The following is a 16,839-nucleotide window of genomic DNA, read 5'->3' on the forward strand; positions in this document are numbered from 1 at the left end:
CCTGTGCCTCTCCCTTGCCAAACTGAGTGCTTGTCTCAGCCTCCCCCACACACATAGCACCAGGCCCCTCCACCTTCTCTACGCCCCGCTCCTTTCTTCTTCCTGCTGCTGCAGCTCTGCTCTACTTGTCTGTGGCTTTGGGAGCTCAGTCACCTACCTGCTGGGAGGAGAAGGTCTTCACACAGTGCTTCCTGGGTAGAAGGAAGGCCAGGGCCAATCTGAGACACCTGGAGAACCATGAGGGAGGTACATGGAGAAGGGCCTGGAGGGGCTGCCACCTGTGCCTCAAGTGACACCATGGGAGAGGCTTAGGGAAGCCCCCTTGCGAGTGGTTAGGGTATAGGCTTGAGGTCAGGAAGAACTGGGCCCAAATCCTGGACTTGTCACTTATTACCTAGGTGACCTTGTCAAGTCACATCGCTTCTCTGGGCCTTGGTGGTCCCAACTGGGAAATGGGAATGATACTTAGATAACGGGCTTGCGTAAAGATTCAGTCGCTGACATAAATATTTATTGAACACCTGCTATTTGCCAGACACTGTTCTAGACTCACAGAAGTGAGCACAACAAAACCGCCACCCACGTGGGGCCCTTATGCAAGTATGTCCTGGAGTTTCACTGCCCAGTACAGTAGCTGTTAGGCACATTTGGCTATTTACATTTAAATGAATTAAAATTAGAAATAATTAAAAATGTAGTTTCTCATTTGCACTAGCCACATTTCAAGTGCTCGGTAGCAGCTTGTTGTTAGTGGCTAGCGTATTGGACAGTGCAGGTACAGACCATTTCCATCACTGCACAAAGTTCTATTGGTTGGGGCTACTCCAGAGGGAGAGAGAAAATAAATGGTATAGTCTATGAGAGTGTATAGCACACACCGGATTGAGGAGGGTTACCTCCTAGGGTGAGTGGAGGGAAAGGGATAACAGAGGGGTAGACAGAGCTCTTCAAGTGAACTGGTGACTTATTTCTTAAGCTGAGCAGTGGGTATATGAACATATATATATTCGTATCTTTTTGTAGATCTGAAATATTTTGCAATTAGAAAAAAGTTTAGCACAGGTCCTGGCTCTTGCCCTTCATCCCCCCAGCCTACCTCCAGTCTCAGAATTGACCACAGGAGCAGGAAGAAACGGGAGTACAGTGAGGAGTTTAGGAAGCCTTCCTGTAAGAGGGGTGTGTAGCAGATGATGACGTGGAGAGAGGGGATGCTGGTGTCTTGCCCCGATCCTCTCCTTTGAATCCAGCCCTCTGCACCTCTGAAGAAGCCACTTCCACACAAGAGATCCCCCCTCCCACATATAGCAGTCCCCTGGTACTAATTGGCGTTCTGCTAATTAGCCTCCTCGTCAGCACTACGTGCCTCTTTCCCTAGGGGACCGTTACCTCATTAAGCAAGGAGTGGGGTGGAGGCAGCAACTGCCCCAGGCTGGGTTAGGGGCTGAGTGGGTTTCTGTTTCACGCTGTCTGTTGGTCTGTCTGCCCCCAGCCCCCCTCATTAGTCCTGGAGTTTCTTGAATGGAGGCCACCATAGTGCAGGGGGAAAAGCCATGGGCTTGGAATGAGAAGAATTAGCTCAAGACCCAGGATAAAGAAAGTGAATCCAGCCTGCTAAGGTGGGTGAGGGCAACTAGGCCTGTGCAAAATGTGCATTCATCCCCTAGGGGTCCTCAAATTTGTCTTATTTTTAATATTTTAACTTTTCTTGATGCTTGATCCAGGACTTTCTCCACCATATTATCTCTCTTTAAGTTTTTATTATGGACAATTTCATATTTACAGTAGTCCCCCTTTATCCGTGGTTTCACTTTCCGTGGTTTCAGTTACCCACAGTCAACTGCAGCCCAAAAATATTAAATGGAGGAGGCTGGCCCGGTGGTGTAGTGGTTGAGTTCGCTCTCCGCTTTGGCGGCCCGGGGTTCGCAGGTTTGGATCCCGCCACAGATCTATGCACCGCTCATCAAACCATGCTGTGGAGGCCTCCCATATACAAAATGGAGGAAGATGGGCATGGATGTTAGCTCAGGGCCAATCTTCCTCACACATACAAAAAATATATTAAATGGAATATTCCAGAAATAATTCATAAGTTTTAAATTGCACACCGTTCTGAGTAGCATGATGAAATCTCACACTGTCACACTCTGTCCAGCCCTGGACGTGAATCAGCCCTTTGTCCAGCACATCCACGCTGTACACGCTACCCACCCATTAGTCACTTAGTAGCCATCTCAGTTATCAGACCGGCTGTCATGGTATCAGTGTCTGTGTTCAAGTAGCCCTTATTTTACTTAATAATGGCCCCAAAGCACAAGAATAGTGATGCCGGCAACTGGAATATGCCAAAGAGAAGCCACAAACTGCTTCCTTTAAGGGAAAAGGTAAAAGTTCTCGACTCAATAAGAAAAAAAAAATCACATGCTGAGGTTGCTGATGGTATGCTACAGTAAGAACGAATCTTTTATCTGTGAAATTGTGAGAAAGAAAAAGAAATTCATGCTAGTTTTGCTCAAACTGCAAAAATTATGGCCACAGTGCATGATAAGTGCTTAGTTAAGTTGGAAAAGGCATTACATTTGTGGGTGGAAGACACGAACAGAAAACGTGTTCCTATTGATGGCAACATGTTGCACTAGAAAGCACTGGGCCTATACGAAGATTTTAGCATGGGATCCCTTGAAATGAGTGACATCAAGCCATTCACTGCAAGTGAGGCATGGTTACAGATTCAGGAATAGGTTTGGACTGAAAGAGAGAGAGACTACACATAACTTTTACTACAGTATATTGTTATAGTTGTTCTCTTTTATTATTAGTTATTATTGTTCATCTCTTACTGTGCCTAATTTATAAATTAAACTTTATTATAGGTATGTATGTTTAGGAAAAAACATAGTATATATAGGGTTCGGTACTATCTGTGGTTTCAGGCATCCACTGGGGGTCTTGAAATGTATCCCCCGCAGGTAAGAGGGGACTACTGTATATAAAAATAGAATAGGATAATGAACCCTCATGTATCCATGCATCGGTACTCCAGCTTGAATAATTACTAGCATGAAGCCAATCTTGTTTCTCTACCCTCCCCACCCCCCAAATTACACTGCCTCTTGAGGTTTGGGTGGTCATTTATCCTAACCCTGTGATCTTAATTTGCTTATTCATTAATTCAATATCTCTTTATTAAACACTGCCTATGAGTCAGGCATTAGTAAATTTATTGAAGACCTAGGATATGCCAAGTGCTTTACATACCTAATTTTATTTTACCCTAACCTCCCTGTTATTATTTCTGTTTTACAGATGATAAAATTGAGCCTCAGAGAGATTAATGACTTGCCCAAAGCACTAACTTCAAATTCTATGTTTTCTTCCTATTATACCATGGTCTTGACCTTGAATTACTATATATCACACTGCCTACTCAGACAACAGAGGCCTTCATTCACTTAGGTATTACTGAACCTCTAGTGGGTTCTAGGCCCTGTGCTGAATAAGAGTGACATAATTCCTGCCTTTAAGATGTGACAGACATTACAATTCAAGTGTTAAATGTTACCATGGGTTTAAGCCAGGCAGCTAAAACAGAAGAGCCAAACTCAATCTTAGTCAAGGAAGATTGGGTCAAGGAAGACTTCATGGAGGAGATGATTTAGACATGTAGTACAAAGCAAAGGGCAGTGAGAGTGGGCATGGTCAGAATATTCCAAGGAAAAGAAACAGCAAGTGCATAGGCTGGAGGAGGATCTGTTGAGTTCCGGGCACTGTGAGGAGAGGATTTCAGCATGGCTAGAACATGTGAGGTTGAATGGTGGAGTACTGAAAAACAAGGCAGGAGAAGCAGGCAGAATCTTGAAGGTCTTTGATGCCACACTTGAGACTCTACTCAAAAGACAGTGGGAAGTCAGTGAAGGGTCTTAAACAGGAGAGTGACATCAGATTTGAGTTTTAGAAAAATCACTCTGGGAATGGCGAATTGACTTAAGAGAGCCGGGCAGGGAGACCAAGCAGGAGGCTGATAAGAGTAATGGAGGTGAGTGGGGACTGTGGCTTGGATAGGGTCAACGGCAAGATAAATAGGAAGAGAGGGAAGCAAAACTGGATGTGCATGTGAAAGTGCTAAGGAGAAGGGTCCAGACATCTCATTCAAACTCTCCTAAGTGATCTTTAAGGCTGGTGGTGGGGTCTTTCAGAGATAGTACTGTTGCTCGAAGTGATCTCAGGGATCAAACAGCCTTCTCTCTCAACCTCACAGTGAAAGAAAAGCCCAGAGAAGCAAAGCAACTTGCTCAAGGTCACACAGCATGTCAGTGGTAGAACATGACTCCCTGTTCTTTACATAGCATTACTCAACCTCTAGTGAGGCTAGTGGCTGGGGGTACTATGCCAACATGACTAGACCTAAGGTGACCCAAGCAAGATTTGAAGGGGTTGGACACAGATTCCTCCTCTTCCCCTCCGCCTCTCCCTGCCACCCCTTTCCCCACGCGCAGCTCGTGATCAGTCAATGAATAATTGTTGAAACAGTTCCTTTGTGCAGAACAAGAGGTGCACAGATACAAGTCTGCGGGAGGATTTCCTATCCTGAGATCTGAGAGCCCCTCCTCAACACTCCCCACTCCAGCCAGAGAAGGGGGTAAAGGGCATTCCTGAGGCAGCCAGTCCCCCCTCTCCACTCCCCAAATCCCAAGTGGTTTCTACAGCCAAGTTCTCACGGAGAGGCCCCTCCCTCAGTGGCTCCACTGTTGCCATGGCAATTAGGTGGGTGGACAGCCCATCCTATCTAGAGGCCACCCAGCCCTCGCGTGGGGAGTTACCATAACAACCCCCCTAGCAATAGAGGGGGTTGGGTCCCGCCCCCTTCCCCCGCAAATAGAGAGGTGGGTGGCTTGATTGGCAGCTGGGCAGACGAAAGAGGAGGGAAAGGGAAGGAAGGCGTCAAAAGAGAGCTAAGAAGGAAATGGGGGAGAGAGAGGGCAAAAAATAGGCGACGGGAAGGAAACGCGTGTGCGCACGCGCGCCAGCTGGTGGGCGCGCTCCGCGGTCGCCTCGGCCGCCGCCCACTTCTTTCACGCCAGGCTCGCGCGGTCGCTCGGTCCTCGCGCGCGCCTTTCGCTCTCTCTCTTGCGCCTGCGCGCAGGTGTCGGCGCCGAGGGGGAGGGGGAACCCGGCGCGCTCGCGTCACGTTCCTTCTTCCACCCTCCCGGTGCACGGCCACTCCGCGCCTGCGCAGGACAGTCGGGAGCTCGGGTTGCAGGCTCCGGGGCAAGAGCGCCTGTCAGTCTGTGGGTCGGTCCTCTCGCCGGCCCTCCCCCTCCCCGTTCTCCGGGGGAGGCACGGTGGAGTCCGCCCCCGGGATACCCCGATGGGGGAGAAGCGGCGACGGCGACAGCGGAATAACCCAGCCGGAGCGTGAGCGGCCCCGGGGCCCCGTTCCCCGCGGAGGCCATGGGCGACCCAGCCCCCGCCCGCAGCCTGGACGACATCGACCTGTCCGCCCTGCGGGTGAGCGCGCCGCCCCCCAGCCTCGCCCTGGTTCCAGTCCCCGCCGCAGGGGAGCGGGGTGGCCGCACGCCTCACGTGCTCCCCGGGCGCCCCTTCCGTCAGCCCCGTCCCCCTCGGCAACCCCCGCCCCTTTCCCGGGCGCCCGCGGCTGCTGGGCCCCCGCCCCTGCTCCCCCCCCTCCACTCGCTGCAGATTCTGGGAGCCAGTTCGGTCCCCACCCTGTGGTGCCCCGCCCCCACACTTCTCGGCCACCTCCACCTTTACTCAGGTTCCGGACCCGCTTCCTCCAAGGTGTTTGAGGATCATCCCTGGTTCCTCTAAACTTAGGGCCCCATCACCTGCAGAATCTTTATTGTGATGCCCCTCACCTCCTCTTGGGCCTCTTTCCACCCTTGCCCTTACTTATATCGTCTGTCTCGCCCTCCTCTGTCTCGGTTCCTCGAATTTTGACTTTTCAGCTATCTTGACAGTCTTCCCCTCATCACCCTTTCTCCTCGCCCACCCCTGAATTGCTTCTCTTGCCTGGTCGGAATTTCAGCCTCCCCTCTCTACCCCACACCTCCTACTGTCGCCCTCACCCCCATGTTCTGCTCACCCCATCCCTTTTCTGGTGTTTCAAGTGCAGCAGTCCAGAACCAGGCATTTCCGGTCTCAGGGTCCCTGAATATTGCATTACCAACTCTGCAGCAGTGTGGGGCTGGGAGGAAAGACAAGTGCACTGGGGGAGGAGGGGAAGCATGGATTCTCTTCGGAAACTAGCCTGGGCTGGGAAGAGGATGTTTATACGCATGCACATACACAAAACGCACGCTGCATTTAGTCCATCAGGAGGTTGGGAAAAGCAGTGAGTATTTTGTATGTTTGCTGGAGGGAGGGGGAGGTAATGGAGATCTCTCAAGAGAGGGGCTAATTAGAAAAGGGATAGAAGGAAACAATCGCAGCAGGAATTTCTTTGAAACACCTTTTTATTGTCCCCCCTGGGGCACTTGCACGCCCCCATTTGGGAGCTTTCAGCAGCATTTATGTGTTTTTCTTCAGCAAGGAGCTCTGGCTGAGGGGCATCTTAGAGATTTCAAGGTGAACACTCCAATCACCCAGGTGGTGTTTTTGTCCTATGTCCTTCCGGCTTTCTCAACAGGCCAAGGTGTGGGGAGAGCAGGATTTCCCATCTCTAGGTTAGCTTCTCTGGAGGCCCCTGTTTAAATTGTCTTCTGGCTTTTGAGTTAGACGGAGAACATGGCCAGTAGTGGGAAAAGGCGGTCAGCCACTCAGGTGCCCCGGATATGACTGGAGGGGAATTGAAGAGAGCAGAGTCATGTCGTTAATTGGGTTTCTCTAGGTGACACAGTTTTTCTTGGCATTCAGGTCATAATTTGTTTGGTGCAGTGTTGGGCTAGGAGACCTGACTTGCTGGAGATAAGGTGATAAGTTACTGAGGAGGGAAACTGAGCATTGAATTTCTCTCTCTCTCTCCCTCTGTGTCTCTCGCTCAGTGTGCGTGTGTGTGTGTGTGTGTGTATGTGTGTGTGTGTGTGTTGGTGAGGAGAGGGTCTGAAGGCTTTGGGAGGAAGATTCTTAAGGTCAGTATAAACTACATTTCTCAAGTTAAGCCAGTTGGATATAAGATGGAAATCCAGGCTCCCCTTAATGTGCTCCTCTCTAGGATGAACCCCACCTTCCCTTCCCACCTTGGTTGTTGATTAATTCTGGCTACAGGTTCCTGTGGCTGTGGTGACTGACATACAATAAAAAACGGGTGGGTCCAAACCATGACCTTTGGTTTAAACCTTGTGGGACTCTGCTTGGGCTTTCTTTCCCTTTAGCCTCTTCTGGTAGTTTGGCCTGGACCCTCAACCTAGGATTTCCAGCAATTCTGCAGACCCCCTCTGACCTTAGATGTGGTATTCCCCTTCCGGACTTCTCTGCCTGAAGCAATGTTAGTGTTCTTCCTCAAGCATCCTGCCTTATTCTCCTCTCCCTCCCTCAAGAGAGCCGGCTGACCTACCTGCTCCCGGTCTTCTGTTCTTCCTGCCTCATGCTTCTTAAGACAGCATTCCTCATCCCCCACTACCGCAGTACTCCAGGGCTTGAGGGAGAGCTTTGAAATGGGGCTAGAGAGGGCCTGCTTTCTCCTTCCTGCTGACCTTTTCTCAGTGCCTGTCCCCTCCGCTCCACCTCAGAGAGCTGCTGTGGCACTGTGGAGCCGCTAGCTCAGTCATCTCTTGTTCTGTTCCTGTCTGTGTTCCAGTGAGAAATGGTAACCTGGAGGATTAGCAGCAAAGCCTGTTTCCCTTTACTCCGTCGACTTGTGTTGGGGGCCTGGGGGGAAGGGGACAGGAACGTATTCAGCATTTATTGACTGCCCTTGAAGAGCCCAAGTTGTCTTTCTCTTGTTTCAAGATGAGGCTTGGTTTTCAGCTGGTGATGAGAGTAATAGTCTGATATTAGGGAAGATTGAATTGCACTCGTCCCTTAGCCGTGTGTGGGGAGGCCGGGTCGACCTGCCACTTTGTGATCACAGGCACACTTGACCTCTTTGAGGCTCCATTTCTCCATCAGCACAGCATCATGGGCTTGTATTCCTGAGGTCAAGTCTGGCTTTCTCACTTATTGTGTAACCTTGGCCTTGCCCCCGCTACTTTCTTTACTTGCTGCGGATTCTGCAAAGGGCCTCGCCTCTCTGAGGCTCCGTTTTCTCATGTGTATCAGCGAGGATGGTGATAGTACTGAACTCAGAGGTGCTGAGGATTAAATGAGATACTGCATGTTCAGTACTTAGTCCAGGACCTGGCACATGGTGACCATATGCTAGCCCTTCTTGTCGTCAGTTGTTATCAAATGGCAATCAGAGAAGCCCTCCAGGACAACTGTCTCTAAAATAGCACTCCCTCCTTTCATTTATATATAGAATTTTATATAACATTCCCTTAGTCTACTTTGTTTTACTTCATATTATTTATTACCAGCTGACATATCTATTTATTTTTATCAACCCCAACTAAAATGTAAGTTCAGTGAAAGCCAGAATTTTGACTGTATTGTTCATTTTTGCATCCCCAGTGCCTACAATAGTGTTTTGCACGTAGTGGGGGCTCAAATGTTTGTTGAATAAATGTGTGTTATAACAGGTGAAAGCTCTTAGCACAATCCTTGCTTAGAGAAAGTATTCAATTAATGACACTGTTGTTAGGCTTCCTCTTGCCCCTCTTTCATATACACAATTAAGAATATATCTTTTCTGAGTTGTTTTTGGAATCAGACCTTGTTTGGTGGTAAACACAGTTCTGGAAGCCTCCATCTGAGTGATGCCCTTGAAATAAAGTTAGGATCATCCAAGAGAAAATTTGGGCCTTTTGTTCTCAGACTTTCTCTGTGTCCAAGCTCGGTTATATTCCAGAAGAATCTTCTGACTTGAAACTCTTGGCTTCTCACAAAGGATAAGTATCAGTGGAAGTGGACGGGACAAGGAGGGAGCAGACCCCGGGCTGACCTCTTTCCCTTTGCATTGCTCCTATTGGTTGACCCACTTCATAAATCAAACAGCTTCTCTTTACTGTCCAACCATCTGGAAGTTTTAGACTGCAGTGTCCTTGAAACTATGGAGCTGTGCTCACTGTTGCTGTATTGAAATAATATCAGGGATGGCAGTCAAGAGGGACTTGTTGCTAGGTAGAAGTGCCGACAGAGATGTTCTTTTTCAAATGATTTTGTGTTGTTGTGTCTGTTCTTTGGAGAAGTCTCTTCCCCTTCCTTGTCTCTTCCTGAGGCTGTGGAGCCAGCATCACTTGGAAAGCTGGCAGTTCTGGGCATGCATTTCTAGGCTGCTGAGCAACAGTGGGACTGCTACTGTGTTCTGATGTGCTAGCTGTCCAAATGTTGACGACAGTGCCTCAGGCAGGGGAATGGGAAGGCTGGCCTCCTGCAGCAGAAGAAATGGCATTTTTTCCTAGAGAACTGCAAATGGATGGGGCTGTTTTGGTAGCTAGTGACATTTGGAGTGAATTGAAATGCTGCTTTGGCAAAATGATAGAAGGAAGATTGCAGAGAACTTTGCTGAAACTAGGTGTTGAGCCATTCCCCAAATGAGGGAAGAGATACCATCGCTCTTTATGCTGTGGGATAGGACAGATTGCCATAGCCTTTAGTGATACCTGGAGGGGGAGAGCCCTTGCAACAGTGAAGTTTTGACAGTTAAGAGAACAGTAAGAGGGTCAGCAAGAGAGCCAACTGGTCCACCGCCTCATGCTCGCCCCAAGCACTCAGTTAACACTATGTTGTCTAGAATTCTGATTTCAAATCTGGCCTCCATTCCTTTCAACTTTGAACTGTGTGCCTGAGGCAGGGTAACTCACACATCTTGGTCATGTAGTGTCTTCAGTTGTCATCTTGGGGACAAGATGGCAGGAAGTGTGCAGTCGCTCTTTACAAGCTTGCACTCTGGCATAGGTCTATAAGTGAAGAATGCATTAACCATTCAACCCAGAAACATGAAGCAATTGTGGGACTGGAGAGCATCTCCGGAAGCCATCTGAGAGTCTGCCTGACTAATCTTTCTGTCTCCAGACAAAGTTGTACAAAAGAATGTTATCAGTAATGTCCTTTCCTGCATCAGTCAGTCACCAAGCATTGTCAGTGTACTGCATCAAGAGTCAGGTTCTTGATACTATGAGAAGGATGTAGTATTGTGCTCAGTACTATGCTAAGCTGTTTAATCAGAGCTCTGGGAGCATCTGCCTAAGAAATGCCTTTGCAGACTCAGGCTCCCCTTTTCTTAACTGTTATTGCTTTCCTCAATATCCTAGAACCTTCCAGGTTGGGAAGTTTTTGTTAAATGTAATTGCCATGAATTATACTAATTTTCTGTTGTCCTGTAGTCAGTCATCTTGAAATCTGGTATCCAGTTTTTTCCCCTCCCCCAGCACCCACTTTACACCCTCAACTCCCTCAATCTTTTCTTTCCTATGTTGAAGAAATAGAACAAAAAGTAATCAGGTGAATAAGTCAACTCTCAAAACCTTTCTTGAATGCCCACAGAATAAAGGATGATATAAAAACATTACTTATTAGAAGACTTGGACCTTGTCCACAGCCCACATTCATTCTCTGCTCTCTCCTGTTCTTCCTGCCATTCTCCTCCCAACCAACCAGTCCTTGACTTGAGTCTAGAATTCTCCCATCTACAGGAAGCTCCTCCAGAGGGTAATTGAAAAGGTTCTTGAGGCTCTTTGTTCTTTATAAGGGTAAGGAATGGTAGAGGGAGGTGAGAAGAAAGAGATGGAATTGTGGTGACCCAAGGAGCTCCTGAAGACTTTGTCCGTGGCCAGACAGCCTAAGGATGTACTTGCTAACCATGGGAAGGATTTTGTGTGCTGTTTGAGGAAAGACCTTGAACCAGGCACAGCGGACACAGTGATGAACAAAGCAGACATGGTTTTCCTACAGTGTAGTAGTAGGGAGAGACATTAATAAAATAATCATATATATATAATTACATATATATAAAATTGCAAACCATGATAAGGACTGTAGCAGAAAACTGTCGCATGCCAGGAGAGCATATAACAAGAATTGTTTCTACTTTTTACAAAACAAAAATGTTTGGTTGGTTGATTGAGAGAGAAATAAATCACGTATTAGAAAACCAAGCTGGCATTGCCACAGAAAGAGTAGATAGAGGTGAACCAGCAGGTAGACGTTGGTGATGACCAGACTTTGATGACCCTGGAATGGGGCCATTCTTATGGTGGAGCATTTGGTCAACAACCAAGGGCTTGGGGCCTGAGGATGGGGTGGGAACTCCAGGCTTAATTTCCAAAAGAATTTCTTCTAAGCCTTCCTGTGGGAGGGGGAAAATTTTTTTTATTTGTTTCAAAGGGTAAGGGCAGGGGCCGGCCCGGTGGCGCAAGCGGTTAAGTGCGAGCGCTCTGCTGCGGCGGCCTGGGGTTCGTCAGTTCGGATCCCGGCTGTGCACCGGCGCACTCCTTGGCAAGCTGTGCTGTGGCGGCGTCCCATATAAAGTGGAGGAAGATGGGCAAGGATGTTAGCCCAGGGCCAGTCTTCCTCAGCAAAAAAAGAGGAGGATTGGCAGATGTTAGCACAGAGCTGATCTCCTCACACACACAAAAAAACAATAAAAAAAAAAAAAGGGTAAGGGCATATGTATATGGAAAGGGCATGTGACTCATGTGATCCTCTTTTTTATTTATTGGGGGGAGCGTCTCTGGGTCTGCGTGGACTCACATGTCGCTCTGCAGAGGGTGGGAGTGTGCTTGTTGTCTAGAGCGGGTAAGGGAGAAGGGTGTATCACTAGATGTTTTATTTTTTTAAATAAAAATTGTCTACATTTAAGGTGTACAACATGATATTTTGATATTCATATACATAGTGAAGTGATTACTACAGTCAAGCTAATTAACATATCCACCTCCTCACATAGTTACCTGTGGTGGGGGGTGTGTGTGTGTGTAAGTAGATGTTAGCAGGCTGAGAGGTAGCTGGGTTGGAAGGTAGGTAAGTCTCACAAAAATAAGGACAAGTAGGCCCAGCCTTGGGCTTAGGTCTCGTGGTCTGTGGGAAGTGGGATTCTTCCCTCACGTTAGATAGATACTGTACATAAACGGATGAGACTCTCAATTTATGTTGTGTACCAGTAAAGGATGAGTGGGGTGTGTTGGGGAAGTGTTACTGATTTTGCTTGTTTGAAATAAAATAGGGTTGGGGAAGCCACAGTCTTGGGCTTCTTGGAGCAGCTTAAATGTCAGGAGGGTGGCAGTGGAGAAGACGGTGGCAGTGGAGAAGACGGTGGGATGGGCTGTGAGAAGTGTTTGGTGGCACAGCCTGTGCGAGGAGCCTTCGTGGCTGGAGAGAGATGAATGGAGGACATGGAGACTCTCTGCCTAAGAAAAATGGTAGTGGTTGGTAAGGGAGGAGGCAAGAAGACCTTTGAGAGAGTAGGCAGTTCGGACCTCAGACTCATCTGGAAAGTGCATGTTGCCACAGCAGAAAAATCTTACAGGGCCAAAGGTGACAGGTAACGTGGAGAGTTTCCATAGTCACAACCAGAACCCCCACCACTTGGGGTCTGTGCCTCAGTCAGGGCATGTGGCAGTGACTGTGCCCCTGCCCTGCCTTTAGGATGAGAAGGCCTCCTTAAAGCAGACCTGATGTTAGCAGGTCTTCAGAGGGAGAATGGGAAATTTCTCACACTCTCTTCCACCAGGAACCGTTTGAGGGTAGGATCTGAAGGGCTTGGACTGCTGAATTGCTCCTGGAACCACAGGTTTGGAGGAGTTTTCTGTGAACAGCGGTCCTTGCAGGAACAGATTGAGGATCAGTAGGGCTGGAGAAAATTTTACCTCCTTCAAGCCACCGCAACTTCTGCTTTTTCCATGAAGCCTCCCCTGACTGTGCCAGTCCTCACTGGTCACATATTTCATCTTCTCCTACAGTTTAGCATTTGATTATATATTGTCTCGTATTGAATACTGTTTTATGGTCTTGTTTTTCCTGTTACCTCCTTACGTATAGGGATCATGATCCATATTTCCTATTGATCCCTCACAGTGCCTACCAAAACAGCACATAGGAGTTCAGGGATTACTCGCTTGGTAAGAGACTTGGATCTAAGTATTCTGTGGCTTGTCTTTTCCCACTAGATTCAACCCACAAGCAACAAAGTGCCTTGTGTATGCTGGGCACTGTGCGACACAAAACGATACAAGGCCTTACTCGGTAGTTCTCAACTAGGGTGGCCCTGCCCTCCGGTGGGTGTTTAGAAATGTTGGGGAGGGAGGTTTAATTGTCACTGTGTCGGGGGAGCACTAACAGCATTTAGTGTGTGGGGATCGGGGATGCTAACCACCCTGCGATGTCTGGACGTCACACTGAAGAATTGTTTTTCCACCCAAATTGCCAGGAGTGCCTCGTGTGAACTCATTATGGACGTGGGAAAGGTCAGGTGAAGGACTAGACAGGTTTCTTCCATGAAGTCGGAAGTAGTTCCTAAGTCTGCTTCCTTCTGGGTGGAGAGAGGGATGTAGGCTCTAGATTACTTTTGTGCATTGCACATGTCTCTTCTAAGAGCTTTTCTTTGTCTGCCAGCACACCTCAGAAGGTGAAATGGGCAGGCTCCAAGTCAGACTGTAAGGAAGAAGATTTTCGTGTTCTCTCTCCACCACCCACCCACTCTTCCTTTCAAGGCACGTTTGTGAGAAAGTGGCTGAAGCATATAGTACTTGGTCTTTCATTCTTTTTTTTTTCTTTATTGCATTAACATTGGTTTATAACATTGTATAAATTTCAGGTGTACATCATGTTTTGATTTCTGTATAGATTACATCATGTTCACCACCCAAAGACTAATTACAGTCCATCGCCACACACATGTGCCTAATCATCCCTTTCAGGTCTTTCATTCTAAGAGGCTCAGGAAAGAATCTTCAAGAGAGCCTAAGCAGCATGAGGCAGAGATAGGTGTGTGCATGCAGTGCTTGAGAAGGGAGGCCAGCACATTCGTCTCTTCTCTTGGGTCTTTTCATCTGACGGTTGTCCCCTTGAAGACAGAGGTGTGGTGAGTGAGTGTCATTACTCACATTGCAGAGGAGTAACCAGAGGGTAGGAGGCAACTTGCCTAGTATGTCCTTTAGAGAAAAACAGAGCTGTGGGGGTGGTGAGTGGCTGGGAGTAGAGCAGCTCATGGGAACAAGTTGATGAAGCTGTCCATCCTCTTCTCGCCATCTCCGAGTCTGACTCAGGAGAGCAGAACTTGATGGACCCTTGGTCTTGTCCAGGTAAGATTTGGAGCAAGTCCCTCCAGCCTTGACAAGGTCTTTCTTCACCGTGGAAACTACCCTAGACCCACATGTCACAGCGGGGCTGCGGGCACAGGTAGTCTGTGTCTCAGAAGTTTGGCGGTTCCTTTATCCGTTTAGACCCCTAGTAAGCCCTTCTTTTTCTCTCTTTCTTCAGTTCAGAACAAAGATTGTTCTGATACAAGTCAGTTATATTTTAATGTGGATTCATTTCAGAAGGGGTTTTGGGGTTGGAATAAGAATAATAACACTTACTATGCAGTAGGTCTTCTCCTTATGTAATCTCATTATCCCTCACAGTAACCCTTTGAGGCGGATGATATTCCTCATTTTCAAGAAGAAACCAAGGCTTACAGAACTTGGAAGTTAAGTAACTTGCCTAAGGTTGGACAACCAGTAAATGGCAGAGCCCAGATTCAGACTCAGGTCTGACTCCAAGCCTGAGCTGGTTCACTCCTGTGCTGTTGGAGGCTGCTCCCCGGTGGCTGGGTGTGTGTGTGGGTGTGTGTTGAGGGGAGGGCAGCGTGTAGCTGACGTTCTAGACTATGTGCTTTGAGCAATATTGTTTGCTTCTTGCTTTAATTGCCACAACCTGTGGCAAACAGGCTTTGGGGGCTTAGGGATATCACACCCTTCATAATGTTTCTGTGGTAATGTATTTGGAGACTTCTGGAATATGGCCTGTTTCATGGATTGGAGACAGCCTTAGGAGAAATGGTTACTGCCCTCCAGGAGCACATGGTCTACATCTGTGGCTTGATAGGGGACAGGTTTTATTCATATATGTGGACATTTTTTGAGGAAAAGAGGGAGTAAGTGACTTGAGCCTGAGCCTTTGGGAACTGCTGATGGATTGGCATTGGTGGGCACATGCTGAGAATACAAAGCTCCATGGGGCCTGTGCCCAGAACGAGAGATTTCTGGATTTTGGGCTGCTGAGCAGAGCACTCTGATGACAGGAGGGGAAAGACATGCAAAAGAATTCAGAAGATTTAGGGGCTGGCCCGGTGGCATAGTGGTTAAGTTCGCGTGCTCTGCTTCGGCGGCCCAGGGTTCGCAGGTTCAGATCTGGGGTGCAGACCTATGCACCGCTCATCAAGCCATGCTGTGGTGGAGTCCCATATATATAATAGAGGAAGATGGGCACAGATGTTAGCTCAGGGCCAGTATTCCTCAGCAAAAAGAGGAAGATTGGCAATGGGTGTTAGCTCAGGGCCAATCTCCCTCACCAAAAAAAAATAGAAAAAGAAGATTTAGTCTGGAGAAAAGAGAGTTGAATGATTCAGAAGAAGGCCTGTTGTTCAGAGGGAGGAGAGGAAGTCTGTCTTACTCCCCCTCCCCCTTTTAAAAAAAAATTTATCATAGTTAAATATAATAACATAAAATTTACTATTTTAACCATTTTTAAGTGTACAGTTCAGTGGCATTAGGCACATTCACATTGTTGTGCAACCATCACCACCATCCATCTCCAGAACTTTTTCATCATCCCAAACTGAAACTCTGTACCCCTTGAACGTGAACTCCCCCCTGCTCCTCCCCCCAGTCCCTGGCAACCACCATTCTGCATCTCCTCCCTTTTTGTGTGTGCAGAGTTGAACAGAGGGCCTGACAGAACAGGTGCTTAATATTTGTCAAGTCAGGTGAGGTGACCTGTCTCAGAAGTCCATGTGTCATCAGCCAACCCAGAACACTCCCTGCCCTCCTGGCTCCAGTGCAAGGTGATAGGCCTCCGAGGGGGAATTTAAATGAAATGCCTGCATGGAATCACAAGAGGGTTAGGTAGTAGAAAGAGAAGTTAAGGCTTTCTCCTCTGTGTTCAGCTCCTTTCGCTGTCTCCCAGCTATGACTTGCTTTCTGGTTCTGTTGTTGGGCTTCTGTTCATCCTCTTGCTTGTTCTCAGCTCTTACTTGTCATCCTGGGGGTCTGCTGGGTAGGTGCTCGAGGAAGTTGGAAAGACGGTCATTTAGGGGATGAAGGTCGTATAAGGTAACTGCATTTCTGTATTTGTTTGTGAGGGAGTACATGTGTTAACGAGGAGCCTCCCTGGAGGTGGAAGAAAACCGCCCTGAGATGAGTACCTTGACCTGGTGGACTGTCTTCCTACGTTCACCTTTCCCGAGGGGTGGCCAGTGGTGCATCTCTGGCTGGAAGCTTTATTCAATAAACATGTATTTATGTATCATGGGGAACTGTTCTAGGTTCCGAAAGCTCATACATGGGGGACATCAAGTAAAGGCGGGGTAGTATGAACTCAGATGCTTCTCTCCTGTGGGATGATGAGCCCCAGAAAAGGCCTAAATTCATGTGGGAGGAGGGGGTGGTTAGCTGCCAAAGATGTTTTGGTGAAACTTGGGGCAGACTTTGAGGCCCCTTTGATGTCACCCTCCTGGGCCCCCAGCCTGCACAGTTTGGCTTTGGGTCAGGCTGTATCCCTGTGTGGTGTCCACACCCCTGGATAGACCCAAAGTGTGACCTAGAATTGAGTTGGATTTCTTAGAATAGAGGTGACCAATTTGATGGC

General features: G+C 48.0%; 1 protein-coding gene across 8 annotated transcripts in view; it reads left to right on the plus strand.

The window, feature by feature from the left end:
* The first annotated feature begins 5,214 nt into the window (after nt 1-5,214).
* Nucleotides 5,215-16,839, plus strand: part of MINK1 (misshapen like kinase 1) — a 50,987-nt gene continuing 39,362 nt past the window's right edge. For 4 of the 8 annotated variants that reach the window (XM_014789619.2, XM_014789620.2, XM_004433199.2 and 1 more), the window contains exon 1: nt 5,217-5,505. In XM_014789619.2, coding sequence (XP_014645105.1) covers nt 5,449-5,505 — 57 coding nt within the window. In that variant the 5' untranslated portion in view covers nt 5,217-5,448. Of the gene's footprint in view, nt 5,506-16,839 lie in introns of all 8 variants that reach the window. The other 4 variants (XM_014789614.2, XM_014789615.2, XM_014789616.2 and 1 more) reach the window with 2 other exon arrangements.

This window comes from Ceratotherium simum, chromosome 16 (assembly GCF_057802395.1).
Source record: "Ceratotherium simum simum isolate JZ-2026a chromosome 16, ASM5780239v1, whole genome shotgun sequence".
NCBI lineage: Eukaryota > Metazoa > Chordata > Mammalia > Perissodactyla > Rhinocerotidae > Ceratotherium > Ceratotherium simum.